Genomic DNA, 13,081 nt, shown 5'->3' on the forward strand with positions numbered 1-13,081 from the left:
AGAGAGACAGAGAGATCTGGAAAAGGGGGTACCTGCAACTATTTGAAAAGGAAAAGAATTTAAAATCAGGGGGAGAAGCCTTCATATTTTCTTGAGGTGACACTCACCCCACACATTGATTCTAGTATTGGGCCCTAAAATGCAGCCTGTGATTCTGAGAGCCTTGGGGTCCGGGGGCATCCTCAGGTCATTGCCTGATGCACACAGATAAGGCTGTTTTCCCAGGCAGAAGCTCCACCTCAGTCACCCGGGGCTGCTTAGTAATGGAGTTGTCTCCCCAGGGGTGAGGCAGCCGAGCAGACTGGCACAGGGGTGGCTTTGCTACCCTGCAGCCATCCCTCGGTGGTGGTGGTCCTCCCTCCAGCCTGGTGTTGCTGACTGTGCCTGGACTTCAATGCAGAAAGTGGTAAGTTGCCAACCCTGCCCCACCCCCAAACCAAACAAAACCAAAGGATGTGCCTCCTTAAGGATTATGCCGAAGTATTTCCAGAGAAGAGATTTGGGTTTTTTTTTGTTTTGTTTTGTCGTGTTGTTTTGTTTTTCACCTTAAAAACAAGACTTTCATCCTAAAATACGAAGGAAAATAACTTGAAGATTGTGCCGTGCAGCTAGAGTCTAAATCTGACAATAGCTTTCTATTTGATTTGGTTCACCCTGTTTGATTCACCAAGTGGTCTCAGGTGGCCTGTTTCAGGTGGAGGTGGGCTTGTCAAAGCCACAGTTGTCCTGGTTGGCCAAAGAGATGTGATCCCTGGCTACCTCCAGACTAGCCAATTTACAGAGATGGTAAAAAAAAATATATATGATTTGGTTCTTTTTAAGTTTTTTCTTTTCTCTCTCTCCCACAAATGCTGTTTTCTGTAAGTCATTTTATTTTCTTTAGGGAAGGGGATCTTATTCTCTCAAGTGTTATGTGATGCCCTTGCCTAAAAAGTCTTCCCATTAACTGAGTTGGCCTGAAGGTCATAAACCATAATCAATAGGAGGAGGGCTGGTTGCTGCAAGGTGCTAATTGACATCCCCTAAGAGGAACAGTGTCAACAATCAATAAAGGAGACACGGCATAGGTAGATTTATGGCTTTGATTTTGAAAGGGTGCAGGAATGCCCAGTGATGCTCTTCCCTGCACTGCTTTTGAATGTTAATGTTTTCTGGAGGATGATTTCAGACTCACTGCGAGGATACTGCCTCTACTCACTGAAGCAGAATCCTCTGAAGAGTTGCTGAGGCAGAACTGAAATCATGGCTTTGCCTCCAAGAAGCAGCGGTAGTGGCCGTTAACGATGCCTCGCGCGGGAGGAAGATGCCCCTTTAACTCGGGGCTTTTAATGGGAAGTTTCTGAGCCTGAGACAACAGCTTTGGAGCTGGGGTGTGCCATCGGCGGCTGCTCTCACAGCTACCTCTGTCTCCTGCTTGAACTCAGCCGGGCTGGGAAGAATGGAATGGAGACAGGCTTCTAACTACCTGTAACTGCTTCACCAGGAGATGGATCAAGCAGTTTGCCCAGCCAGATCCAGGTACTTGATCCTAACGGTGTCTTCAAGCTAATTAGATGATTTTTTTTTCTGTAACTTTGTAATTTATGCATGAGCAACAATCACAGATACCTTTTGAGTCTAAGTTCTGAATTTAATTGAACTGTTAAGTCTATTTAATCAGTAGGTAGGGAAAGTTAGTCCAAGAGGGTAAAAATGTAACAGTGACTTTCTTAAAAAAAAAAAAAAAAAACATGCTTAAGTTTATCATGGTTCTGATACTGCATAAAAAAGTAGGAAAACAGGATTTCCCCCCTTCCTAAGCTGCAGCAAATTATTCTTGAAAACTATATTTGCTCGTTACAATTTCCCCTTCATTTGAAATGCCCAAGCTTCTGAAAGGTAACAAGAATATTTTGTTTGTTTACAAGAGAGCATAACTCAGTAATACGTACTCAGTGCTGACTGCCCCCAGGCAGCCTTTTGAGATGTCCCTGCATACTTCTTTTCTACTACAAAAAACACAGGGAAAGAGGCAGACAACCGAGAGGTATGAGAGACACACAAGGAAAAGGCAGAAAACCCAGAACGGGAGGCTCGTGACTTGAAGTTTACAGCCCCACTTGGCTAATGGCGCCTTCCGATTGCCCGGTTATGGTCCGGGTGACCGCATGGTCGCTCTCCGATGTTCTCGGCTGGGCTGCAACCTTGCCTTGTAGTCTCTTGAAAACTCTCTCAGCAGGTGTTAGGAGGAAGATGATGTCCAAAGAGAACTACAGAGGAGACTGGGGCTCTGGCTAAAGAGCCATGTCCCCTGATGACCCAGAGGTGACAAGCAGCAGTGACAGGGCCCACTCCCAAATCCAAACAGCCGCGTCTGCGGATTGACTTTGCAGGGACGAGCAGAGAAGGAGCCTTTCAGGGGAGCAGCTGGAAAGGCACTCTGCAGAAGCTGCCTGTTGACATTTGGAGCTGACCAGCTTTGCGTGTTTTTAAAAATATTGCTCGCGAGCTTTCCAGTAGCCTTGAGTATATTTTTCAAGAGTATAAAATAATATTCACCCTCAGCTGTCCTGTGAATTTTGAAGCTGGTGGGGATTGTGCTGGAGCAGGAGGGTTATATTTAGAAAAAAAAAAATGTTGCCATGTCTTTATGTTAACCAAAAGTAAAGGTGGGATGGAGGGATTTAAAATGTATGAAGCACTCAGAAGTCCCAGGATATGTTTACCTGGAGCTCTTGGAAGATCACCTGGACCATGAATGACTTGAATTTCTATGAAACATTTTGCATCATTTTGTGTATACACAAGTATGTGTATACTGTTCCCTGGGATAACATGCAGGGTTTCTGAAAGAGCCACACGACAGTGACCGGGTCACAAGGACACTCTGGTAGTTACAGATCTCATCGCTCAAAAAGCTGTAGTTGTTGGTCTCACTGAGTTAATGAGGAGGCCCATATAGAAGGCTCACCGTTGTAGGAGGTGATGGACAGTACACTCGCCTGGGAGGTTCACATACCTGGAGTAGATGAGTGTGTCAGAGAGAGGCGTGTGGGAGAAACTTCAACTCTGCGAGGAAGAATGTGCCTGAGACTTTAGCACAAAAAGGAGAGATTGGGTTACCTCAGGTTATGTGTTACCCGAGTCCTTGCAAATCATGGTCCTGTTTCAGCTGTCTGTTCTTGGGCTATTGCAGAATACTGCAACACTTGAGGTAAGTTTGTCTCTGCCAGACCCTGCAAATTCAGCCCTGCCTACCTAGCCAGCTCCCTTCCTGTTTGTCTAAACAGCCGTCTCCCTACTCTGTCAGGTAAATATAAATGGAGTACATAGGATCTTTTCATAGGACTGAGTGTCCTGTCCCTGCAAACTGGACAAGCCCGTGATTGCTCTTGTTCGATGGATGGGCTGTGTTTACAGCTAGTTTTAAAAACATGTCAACTCGCGAAATTAGACTTCTGGCCTAGATGTTTTAAAAGCTGGGCACGGCAATTATGCGGTTTAGGAGTACCTAAAACAGAGACGGCATTGCTCAACTATGAGACCATTAACAGCGGAGGGATGAGACTTTCAACTCATCCTAACACAGCATCGGGGGGAAGGGGAGATGCTGCTCTGTGGGTAACTGGACAGTTTATTCATAACTCGCCGTGCCTTTGTGTGCTATATTTACATAACAGAAACTAGAAATAAATCTCACTTTGTACAAAAATGGCAAAGAGAGAAAACACAGTTTCCCTACTGCTTATTTATTGAGCACCCAGAACGTGCCAGGAAGAGCTGCCAATTGACTACAGCTGTCGCACCCACCACCACCACAGTACATTCCAGGAGGGTAGGCATTTGAGCCCTAAGTGTGAGGCTCTAAAATCAAGGGTCAGTATACATTTCTGCAGAGCAAGGTAACAAATGCACTTGGCGGAGTGTGTCTCTGCCCCTTTAGAAATAAGAAATGTGTTGTGGCTCTAAGATATACTTTGCTCATAAAAAAAAAAAAGTATTTTTCCCTTTTGGTGAAATTGCATAATGAGATGCAAATTAGATAAAATGTCCAAGGGCTTCTAGCCTTAGAAGGGTGCCTGTTGACATTAATAGTCTCCATGTAAGACATTAGGATTCAGTATATTGTAACAGGCTGAAATTCTTCAAGAGGCAGATTATGTAAGAATGATCTCTTCAGTAGCAGGGTAGTTGCTTATGCCTGGATGATTGTTTTATTATATTTTGGACCCCACCCATCAGCAATGAAGCCAAGAAAAACCGAAGAGCCAAGTAACTAACAGCTTTTCAAATCGTAAGATCTACGACTATTAATGTGTCATGGTGACTTGAACTGTCTGTGATTCTTTGAAGCAAGACCTGTTTTTAATGCGGTGATCTCATAGCTCAGTTCAGCAGAATGACATGTGTTTTTTATCCCCCCCCCCATTGACTCAGTTAGCTGGAACGTTGCATTTTGAATTCAGTTTCCTGGACTATAAAGGGGCCAGAAATTTGAGCCAATCTATACTCAAACAGGCAGTGACCCCCAGATTGACAAGGAATTCCTCAGGCTCCTGTTGCCTACTAGGGAAGGAGGCACGCACCGTGGGAACTTGTCCTGGGAAGTGTCTGGAGGCAGAGCAGGAGACACCATCTTTGGTAAAGAAGGGCTGTGAGGGCTCAGCTGATGAAGACTCTGAGAACAGAGAGAAAATACCCTTATGCAAAGAGCGGGGAGTGTGCACTGTGAACAGAACCCGGAGATGTTGGGGGTGTTCTAGGAGCTGTTCTAGGTGAGCAAGCAAAATCAGAACATTGTCCCCAGGTGTCCCTAGACTCCATCACCGGGGACTTAATTTTGACCAGTGTGTTGGCCATTTTACTTGAAGTCAAATGTGATTTGATGTTTGTTCCATTTCAAACAGGGAAATAAATCGGTATCACAGAAGACTCCATTGCTGTAACATTTACCGCCCTGTGGTCCAGGAAACATCAGAACATCCTATCCCCCGGGAGTCCATGGCCCGTAGGCACTAGCGTACCTGAGTCTCTGGGAGATGGGGGTGGGGTTAGATTTGGGATGAACAGAATGCAGTGTAGAAGAAGGACAGATAAACAAAGAGAAGGACTCTTTGCCATTACTAAGATGAGAGAGTGGCTGACCGTGAGAACGGGCTTGATTCAGATGGGCTGCTTCCGCAGTGTGCCAGAGGAATCCAGGGTACTTCCTACTTGGTCAGTTTCCGGGACTCCATGGAGATTGACTTGAGAAAAGGGGCATGTTATGTAATTTACCGTGGCATCTTTGAGTTGAGGTTTTGTTGCATCAGTATTAAAATTAGACTTTATTTCTTGAGCATACACCATTGGACCTGGCAGAGAGAAGACACAGATGCTCCAAATGATGGGGAAAGCCCACCAGACACTGTTGTGAGTAACCGTGGTTCTTCTTCCTCCTTAAAATAACTGCCATGTGCTGTTAGTAAGCCTTACAGTGGTTGTGCCAAACTCTTCTGGAATGATTTGTTTCCCCAGATGTCTCTGTTCATTTAAAGAAAAAAAAAAAGGTTTCATTATTTCTGTTCATAAAAGAAAGATTTCATTATTTAGTTAAAAATAATACTGAACGTTCTGTAAGAATAATTTTTACTGAAATGGGGGCATTTTACTTTAAGACGGACTTTTAACAATTATGTGTCTGGATATTTGGGAGTTGGGTTTGTTAAGTGATGAAGTTTAATTCTTCATTCTCTGTCTTTTGTCCGATGTTTCCTTCAATTTAAACATGCTGTTGAACATTTGAAATCTATAAATTACTTATTAGCTGATTGCAGGCTTCAAATTAAGCCTCCTCTTTGAGAGATTTCAATGGACTCTAAGTGAACTTGTGAAGTAGTTGGCATTTGTTTCTGGATCTCTCTGCCCCCTGACCCCTTTGTAACCATCTCTTCCCCATCCACCATTTATCCATCTACTCAGGGCCCCCACGGCTGCTCTCCCGCTCTCCGTGTCCACATCGTCCCTTAGGGATCTTGGCCCATCCTCTGCATTTCTTTGTACCCTGTCTCTTGCATCTCTTCCTCGTTCTAGTGGGGACCAGTCTCATAGGAAAACGACTGCTCATGGGGTTAATGTATCATTTTTTTTTCTTTCTGAAATATTAACTTGGTAAGAAGATTTGGTTATTTGATCCACATAGGTTATTTTAGTAAGAACTTGCTCTCGGTGGTATTGCAATTCACAATGTGTTACTAAGTTTTAAAATTCTTTCACTTGCATTTTCTTATTGAATTGGTGTCCGTCTATCTATCATCGTTGTCTACCTATATGCAGCCTTCTCTAAGGTGTCAAGCTTTAAACAAGGATTAACCAGATTTTTGCCTCTTGCCTGTTTCTTCCTTCCCTTTTTTCCTCTTCCTTCCTCCTCCCTTCCCCCTTACTTCCTCCCTCCCTCTCTTCCTTCCTGCTCCCACCCTCTTTCTTCTTGCAGGGTGGGAGGCTGAGGTTCTAGGGATAGAACAGGGCCTGACTAGGTGATCTGCCACTGAACTACGTCCCCAACCGCCTTTTGCCTTGTAGCCAGCAAAGGGTAGCAAAACCACAAATTAAAACTGACTATTAATCACCACAATAGTTAGGTTGTGAAGAAGTGAAGCATCAAGAGTCTTTCCCAAGGAGACTGAGGGGGATGAGGGGCAGGCAATCTGAAGAGTGAGGCTATGTCCTGGGGGTTCCTGTAGGGCTGTTCATTGCAGCAGATACTGAATGAACAGCACACCTGTTCGTGGTCTTGAGTGATGGGTAGAGCCTAAGAAACATGAAACACTGATCTAGGGAAAAGTGATTGCCATTTGCTCCATTTGAAGAAGGTCAACGAAAATAGATCAAGATGGCTCCCCATTGCTCAGACACCAGCAGTGGGAAAGGGATGGAGCCTGAAGAAGGCTTTGCTGCTCTGGTTAGTCAGCTTGTAGCTCGGGATTCATCTCCCTGGCCTACGGGTTCTCTCTCTGGTTCTCCCCTAATTTTTTTTTGACATCACAGATCCCAGATATCCTTAATTTTACAAATTTATATAATTAGCGCTCTTTTCTTTTCCTGCACTTACTTTTTGGATTGTGCATTGTTTTCATAAAATAAATCCATGAAATGTGTACTCTGCTCTGTTGAGAATAAAGGAAAAGATGCTGATTTCATTTGGGCCAGAGGAAAACGAGACACAGAATGAGATTCTCGGGAATAGCAAGGACAGCAGGGGCCACAGGGAGGGGGGCCCATAAGACAGGAAAAGGCGAGAACGAACATGCCAGGGACAGTGGAGACATGCGCTCATCTGCCATCATATGGCTCTCCCTCCTGTTTGTCCTTGGATAATTTTATATTTGCAGTGATTAAGTCCAATGTGGATATTTTTTTCTGTGGCTAGAGATGACCCTAGTCTGTTATGATAAGGAAATTGCATCGGAGGCTCTAGCTACTGCCCTGCCCTCTTCTTCCCCAGACCCAGTGAGAATTAACTCTGAGGCCAGGAGGATGCTTTAAAAACAAGAGAATTCAAGCCAAACCCAATCCATCAATATCCCCTGTATTTCTAAAGGGCTTATTTCTTTTTAAAATACAGTTAAGTTTTATCTCAACCTTTCTTCAAAGAAAGCATGAATCATGAATGAGACTCACAACTATTCCAGCATTCAAGAAAAGAAAATGAAAGTGTTAGAGCTACAAAAGGGTCCATTACCCCCAAAGTGGTAACTTCATCCTCCCAGACGATGATAGTTATCCCCTTTGTAAACCTACTTTTAAGTAGGGATTTTATTTCATATTTGTTGATGTGTCAAATTCCATGTACTCTGCTATTCCGATGACTAATGGTGTACTAAAGGTGATGATTGGAAGTGAACTGAAGAAGCATTGTGCTGATCCTTTAGAAATAATTTCTCTTTTTATTTGGTTGCTTACTTTCATTGAGGATAATTTCTGTGGAGTCATATTCATTTCTATAGCTAGCCCCTCTGTTATATATTTTATCTTACAGAAAAACTAATAAGCAGTATGTCATATCATTTTCAATATGATTTTGTCTAGTATGCATGCTTTTCTTTACAAAATGTAAGTACCTGCAGATTTTAATTACCTTTCTGTATTCTACTATTTGCATTTAAAAGCAAATAGCAATATTTAAATGCCTCAATTTTTAGCAGTGAGATGTAATAGCCTTCTCTCTCTTCTTCTCTCTCTCTCTCTCTCTCTCTCTCTCTGGAATGGTGTTAAGTGATAGGAAGCCACCGTTGAGAAAGCCGTCCTTTTAGTTGCAGTAGATCAAATTCATCTCCCTTGCTCAATTCTTCAGGTCCTCCCCAGGGTCAAGTATTGAACCTGGTCTTTGTGTTTTGAAGAACAAAGATAAAACACTGTCCTTGATGGTTTAGGAGTCTACAGTGCCCCTTTTCCCTCAGCTCAGGCAGCAGAAAGCCGAGTCTCTTAGTCCTGTCTGAAGTGAAGCAACACTTTGTCTTTTCTTCTTCTTTGTATACTTTTCAAATGGTTTTCACAGGCGTTCATCTTTATCACAGTACTGAGAAATATGCAGGCAATTCTGAATGCATTTTCACAACTCACTGTCCTCTCTAAGGTCCCACATTCAACAGCAGAGAGGAAACCAGAATCTGAAGCCCAGAGTCCGATGGTTCTCTTGAGAGTTTCTGTATTAAACACCTTTTCTGGTCTCAGTTTTTTTCCCACTGGGGTTGTAGAGGTCCCTGCTTTTGTGACTCAGGGATGTCAAGAGGATCACAGTGCTGGTACACAGGTGTTGCTCAACCACTGATTGGCAACATTGTCATAATGGTGTGAGAATAGCATTACTGTGTGAAACTGAAAGCGTCCTGGGCAGAGAGGCTGCACATCAAGCTAAGGGCCCAAGTTGAAGACAACATTGTGTTGCATGCGTATCTTCCTTGTTGTGTTTGCATTCTCTGCTCATCCCTCCTGGTCCCAGGGGGCCATCCTAAGGACGATCTGGTAATTTTGTGCAAAGGGGCTACATTATTCTCTGGAATTATACAGAAGTAAGTCTCTCTGGTGTAAAGGGAAGTTGGCTTATAGACTGCACCTGAGAAGAAAGGCTGGGACTCAAGAGAAGGAGGTTCCATTCTGATAGTTACTGCCTCTTCTTTCCTTTCTTTCTCCCTGAAGATAACACAGCCTCTCCAGGGAGCAGCCACCATGATCTCTGCAAACTGATGATGGAAGAGAGGGGAACCAGGAAATTCTGTGCTCTGGAGTCTCTGAATGATGGATGGAGGACAGCCCATCCCTTCACCCCTGGTACCCTTTGGGAACGCATCAGATTCTAGCATGTCTCTGGAACAGAAAACAACATTTGTTTTTGTGATTTTGTTGTTTATCTTTTTGGGCATCCTCATTGTCAGGTGCTTCCGGATTCTTCTAGACCCATATCGGAGCATGCCAACCTCAACCTGGGCTGATGGTCTTGAAGGCCTAGAGAAAGGGCAGTTTGATCATGCCCTTGCTTAGCAGGGACAGAGTAGGCTGCCCTCCTAAGGAGGCAAAGTGCTTTAGGTCTGAGCGAAGCTTCCTTTTCATTAATGTTCTCAACAAATCAAATTTTAACCATCTCTGGTCCTAAGGCAATGATCCATTATTTCATAGCCATGCTATTGTGTCTCATTTGAGGATAATGGAAAGTTTACATTACCGACCCCAAGTAGGAAGGAACAGACATTTGTGTTTACTCAGTGAACGACTGTTGTTGAAGATGTGATTGGAAAACCAAGAGCACCAAAACTAGACTTTGCCATCAACCGAAGCAATCTGTGATCAGAACAGAGAACAAACAATAAGAGAAACTCTGATCAGAGTCAGGATCAAGCATAGAAGATATCACCTTGCTCAAATCCCGTGTCTCATTTTTATTTCATGCACATTTAGGTCCTGGGCAGTGCAGAGACAATCACAATTGGGTACTTACTTTCTCCCACGGGGAGCTCTAAGAAGCAATGGTAGGCTTAGGAAAGATAGTTATTTACTTGGTAACTCTGGATGAGAATGTTATCATTTGCATTTGGAAATAACATTAAACTCAAAAGTCTACAGAGTTTTGAAATGACCAGGCCTAATTCAGTCTCTGTATTCCTATGTCTAACACATGTAGATGCACTGATGTATAGTTTGAATTTATTGTCTTTACATTTCTGGTGAAACTAATGGGTTACAAGTGCAACTTCAAGGTTTTGTTTTTAAAGGAAGTTGATTGCTTAGCGAGAAGACTATGGTTATAAGAGGCGTATGTGTTTATATCTGTATATGGTTATCAAATAAAAGTTTTCAAAATGCAACAGGCTATCCTCTCATTTTGCTGAGATAAATGTGCTGCTGCTGGTGTGTGGTACTGAATGGGTAACATCCTCCCAAAGGAGAAGAGAGAGCAGGAAATGTCATCTCATTCACCCCACTTCCTTTGAAGGGTGCCTACAGATTACCCAGCATGATTCAGCCTATTCAAAAGGGGGATGTAGGAGAAAAAAAGGGGGGATCCAGGAAGGAGCAGGGGTTCCAAGAGAGGGAGATTAATACTCTCAATGTGCATGCATGAAAATGTCACAAGCCTAGAGAGATAGTTAAGTGGGAAAAGTCTGTGACCCATTGTTGAAATGACACCTCAGAATCATCTGGGGGGAACTTAATATATATCCTGATTTGTATTATAAATGTCCCACATGGTAAGAATCTGTCAAACAATATGGAAGAATATAAGAAGTTATAGCAGTCTCTGGAACATAGTAAGTTTGAAGCCAGCCTGAACTACATGATACCCTATATGAAATAAATAAACAAATAAAACGAGTAACTCTCAACAGTCTACCTGAGATTCTCCTAACACCTCAGTTTCTCTTCTGGAGAAACTGCAGTCTTCCCTCCAGGGCTTGAGTCTATAGATTTGAGTTAATGGACAATGATTCAGAAGATAAAACATGGGTAGTGATGGGTATGAGCTGAAAGAGTCAGGGAAGACAGCGTTCCAAGAGACAGTCACTCTGATGTGGTAATTCACATCTGGGCTGTTGGTACCAAGCCTTATGCAGTGTAAGTTATTGTTTTGACAGAATCTAGAACTTGACCTATGAGGACAGAGGTGTTGTGGATGTATTCAAAGAAGGGGAGGAGAGCAGGCTGTAGAATAAGGAGATGATGGTCTGAGTGAGGAAGTTTGGGCTGGGAGGTCTGGCTGGAGTAGACAGTGGAGAGGCAGTTATCCTTGTGAAAGACACTGGTCACAGTGGGAGTCACCGCAGATTCATAATAAGGAAAATGACATGAAGCCCTTGTGATGATCCCAGTTTCTGCTCCCTTCCTTGGGGCAACCCCAACTTGTATTTCTATAAGGAAAATAGAAATACCCACCCACCCTCTTTGATGCCTCTGAGCCCAGGCATTGCCTGTGAGCCCACTGGGTCTCCCCAAGCCTGCTCTTCTAGCATTTCTCCCTTTCTTACCCACTCTATTTTTTTCATTAGATTACAACTCCTTATTCTATTGCCCTCACTGAGTTCCCATCCCCATACTCTGTCCAAGGCAAGGGTACCACAAGTGATTAAAAAAAAAAAAGCTTTGGGCTCTTCAGAGTAAATTGATCTCTGAGACATGCTCACTCATAATTACTCTCAGCTCCCTGGGGTCAGATGCACATTCTCAAAATGTCAGGCAAGCCTCTTCCCACCCCCAACCCCCCGCCTTTCCAGTTACAGGAGTTACAGGGCAGCATTGCCTATCTAACAAGATATTTATAATGAGATGACCTTTATCATGTAGCTCTGCATCTCAGGATGGGGAAAAATGTTTTCCAAGGTCACTCCAGATTTGCTTTTTGATTCAGAAAGAAACATAGCAATGTCATTTGTAGTCTGAGCTCTAAATTACAAAGCCATGGTTTATGTCCTTTATGACACCTCAAGTTTCAGATCAACATCTCTTCCTCCAAGAACCCTCTTAAAGTGTAGACAGGCATAAAACATGTTTAACTTAAAATATGAAGGAGATGAACTCAATCCCTGCTGGTGGATTCATAAGCTTACCAGTATGGGGAATTCTATTTTCAAGGGTTAAAGCTGTGGGAAGATAGAAAATTTCAGGAGGCAGAAGCTAGATTCTGCAGATATTTATATATGTAGAAAAAAATAAATCTACACAAATTTCCTTTTTATTGTCCTCACTGCATGGTGTGATACTCAAACACCTTCAGATTTTAAGTATATTGATGCATTTGCTATGGTGAAAAAAATTCTCCATAAATAATTAAAACATGAACCTTGTAGTTTTAGAACGTCAATTTTCAGAATTGATGTATAAAACATATGGAAACTTGATTATTTTAGAGAAGTACTGTAAGCCCCAAAGCACTGGGTAAAGTGGGAGGTAGATGTTTCATTTATTGATTTATAATGCCGTTTCCAGAAATGGTGCCCAAGACACTGGACACACACAATCCAGGGTCAAACTGGCCTGTGACTGAAGGGATTATTTGCCTGAAAAACAATCCTCTAAGCTTTGTCTGTACATCTTGTTTCTGAACAAGGAGCAATGAAATTTCCAGGCAAGCGTCCACTCTGTAGACATGAGCCCTTCCTATCCCACAGTCGCTCTGGCTGTAAGAACCAGGACCCAGCAGGTCTGGGGCCCTTTCCAAGGTGCTTTTTGTTGTTCTTTGTGTGTTTGTTTTTAGTATTAGAGTGCCCTGCTGGATTTATTGTAGGGCAGAAATTTGTTCCAGTTTCCTGCTACAAATGAATACTCATGCCACATCCCAAAGAGTCACAAAATCCTCTAAGATCCGCTATCCCACAGGCTTTCACAATATCCAGATTGATGATCCTGTAAATATACTGTTTAGAGGTGGAAGACATTCATTTAAAGCTTGTTTCAAGAGAGAGTTCCCCTTCTCTCCCAAGCCCTGACATCAACCGCAGAATGCCCAGCTTATTCCTGTTTTGAAGGAAGCAAATTTTCAGGGGTTCTTGGAAGCCACAAAGAAAGATGGTTGTTGCCCATCCTGGGAGTCCCGCTTTACACATAAAAAGGCAGGGGTCCCATGGCAGGACCA

The 13,081-nt window shown here is 43.1% G+C and overlaps 1 protein-coding gene and 1 long non-coding RNA gene across 6 annotated transcripts; one reads left to right on the plus strand and one right to left on the minus strand.

The window, feature by feature from the left end:
* The first annotated feature begins 3 nt into the window (after positions 1–3).
* On the plus strand, positions 4–10,319 carry Ctxn3 (cortexin 3). 5 transcript variants are annotated; one of them, XM_028891616.2, is made up of 4 exons: positions 4–406; positions 1,484–1,518; positions 5,319–5,391; positions 9,157–10,319. In XM_028891616.2, the coding sequence occupies exon 4, from the start codon at positions 9,253–9,255 to the stop codon at positions 9,496–9,498; it is 246 nt and encodes an 81-aa protein (XP_028747449.1). In that variant the 5' UTR covers positions 4–406; positions 1,484–1,518; positions 5,319–5,391; positions 9,157–9,252; the 3' UTR covers positions 9,499–10,319. The 5 variants fall into 5 exon arrangements, with proteins under 5 accessions (XP_028747449.1, XP_037053050.1, XP_037053048.1 ...); XM_037197155.1 differs by lacking the exon at positions 5,319–5,391; XM_037197153.1 differs by lacking the exon at positions 1,484–1,518.
* LOC119086272 lies at positions 5,264–9,158 on the minus strand. The gene is made up of 2 exons (XR_005089519.1): positions 9,074–9,158; positions 5,264–5,502 (listed from the first exon to the last, which is right to left on the minus strand). It is a non-coding gene; the product is annotated as an uncharacterized LOC119086272 (long non-coding RNA).
* Positions 10,320–13,081: the final 2,762 nt, after the last annotated feature.

This window comes from Peromyscus leucopus, chromosome 19 (genome assembly GCF_004664715.2).
Source record: "Peromyscus leucopus breed LL Stock chromosome 19, UCI_PerLeu_2.1, whole genome shotgun sequence".
Classification (NCBI taxonomy): domain Eukaryota; kingdom Metazoa; phylum Chordata; class Mammalia; order Rodentia; family Cricetidae; genus Peromyscus; species Peromyscus leucopus.

Bases quoted from the DNA above. Each gene is read 5' to 3' on its own strand.
- Ctxn3 (XM_028891616.2), top strand. From the start codon at position 9,253: ATGATGGATGGAGGACAGCCCATCCCTTCACCCCTGGTACCCTTTGGG.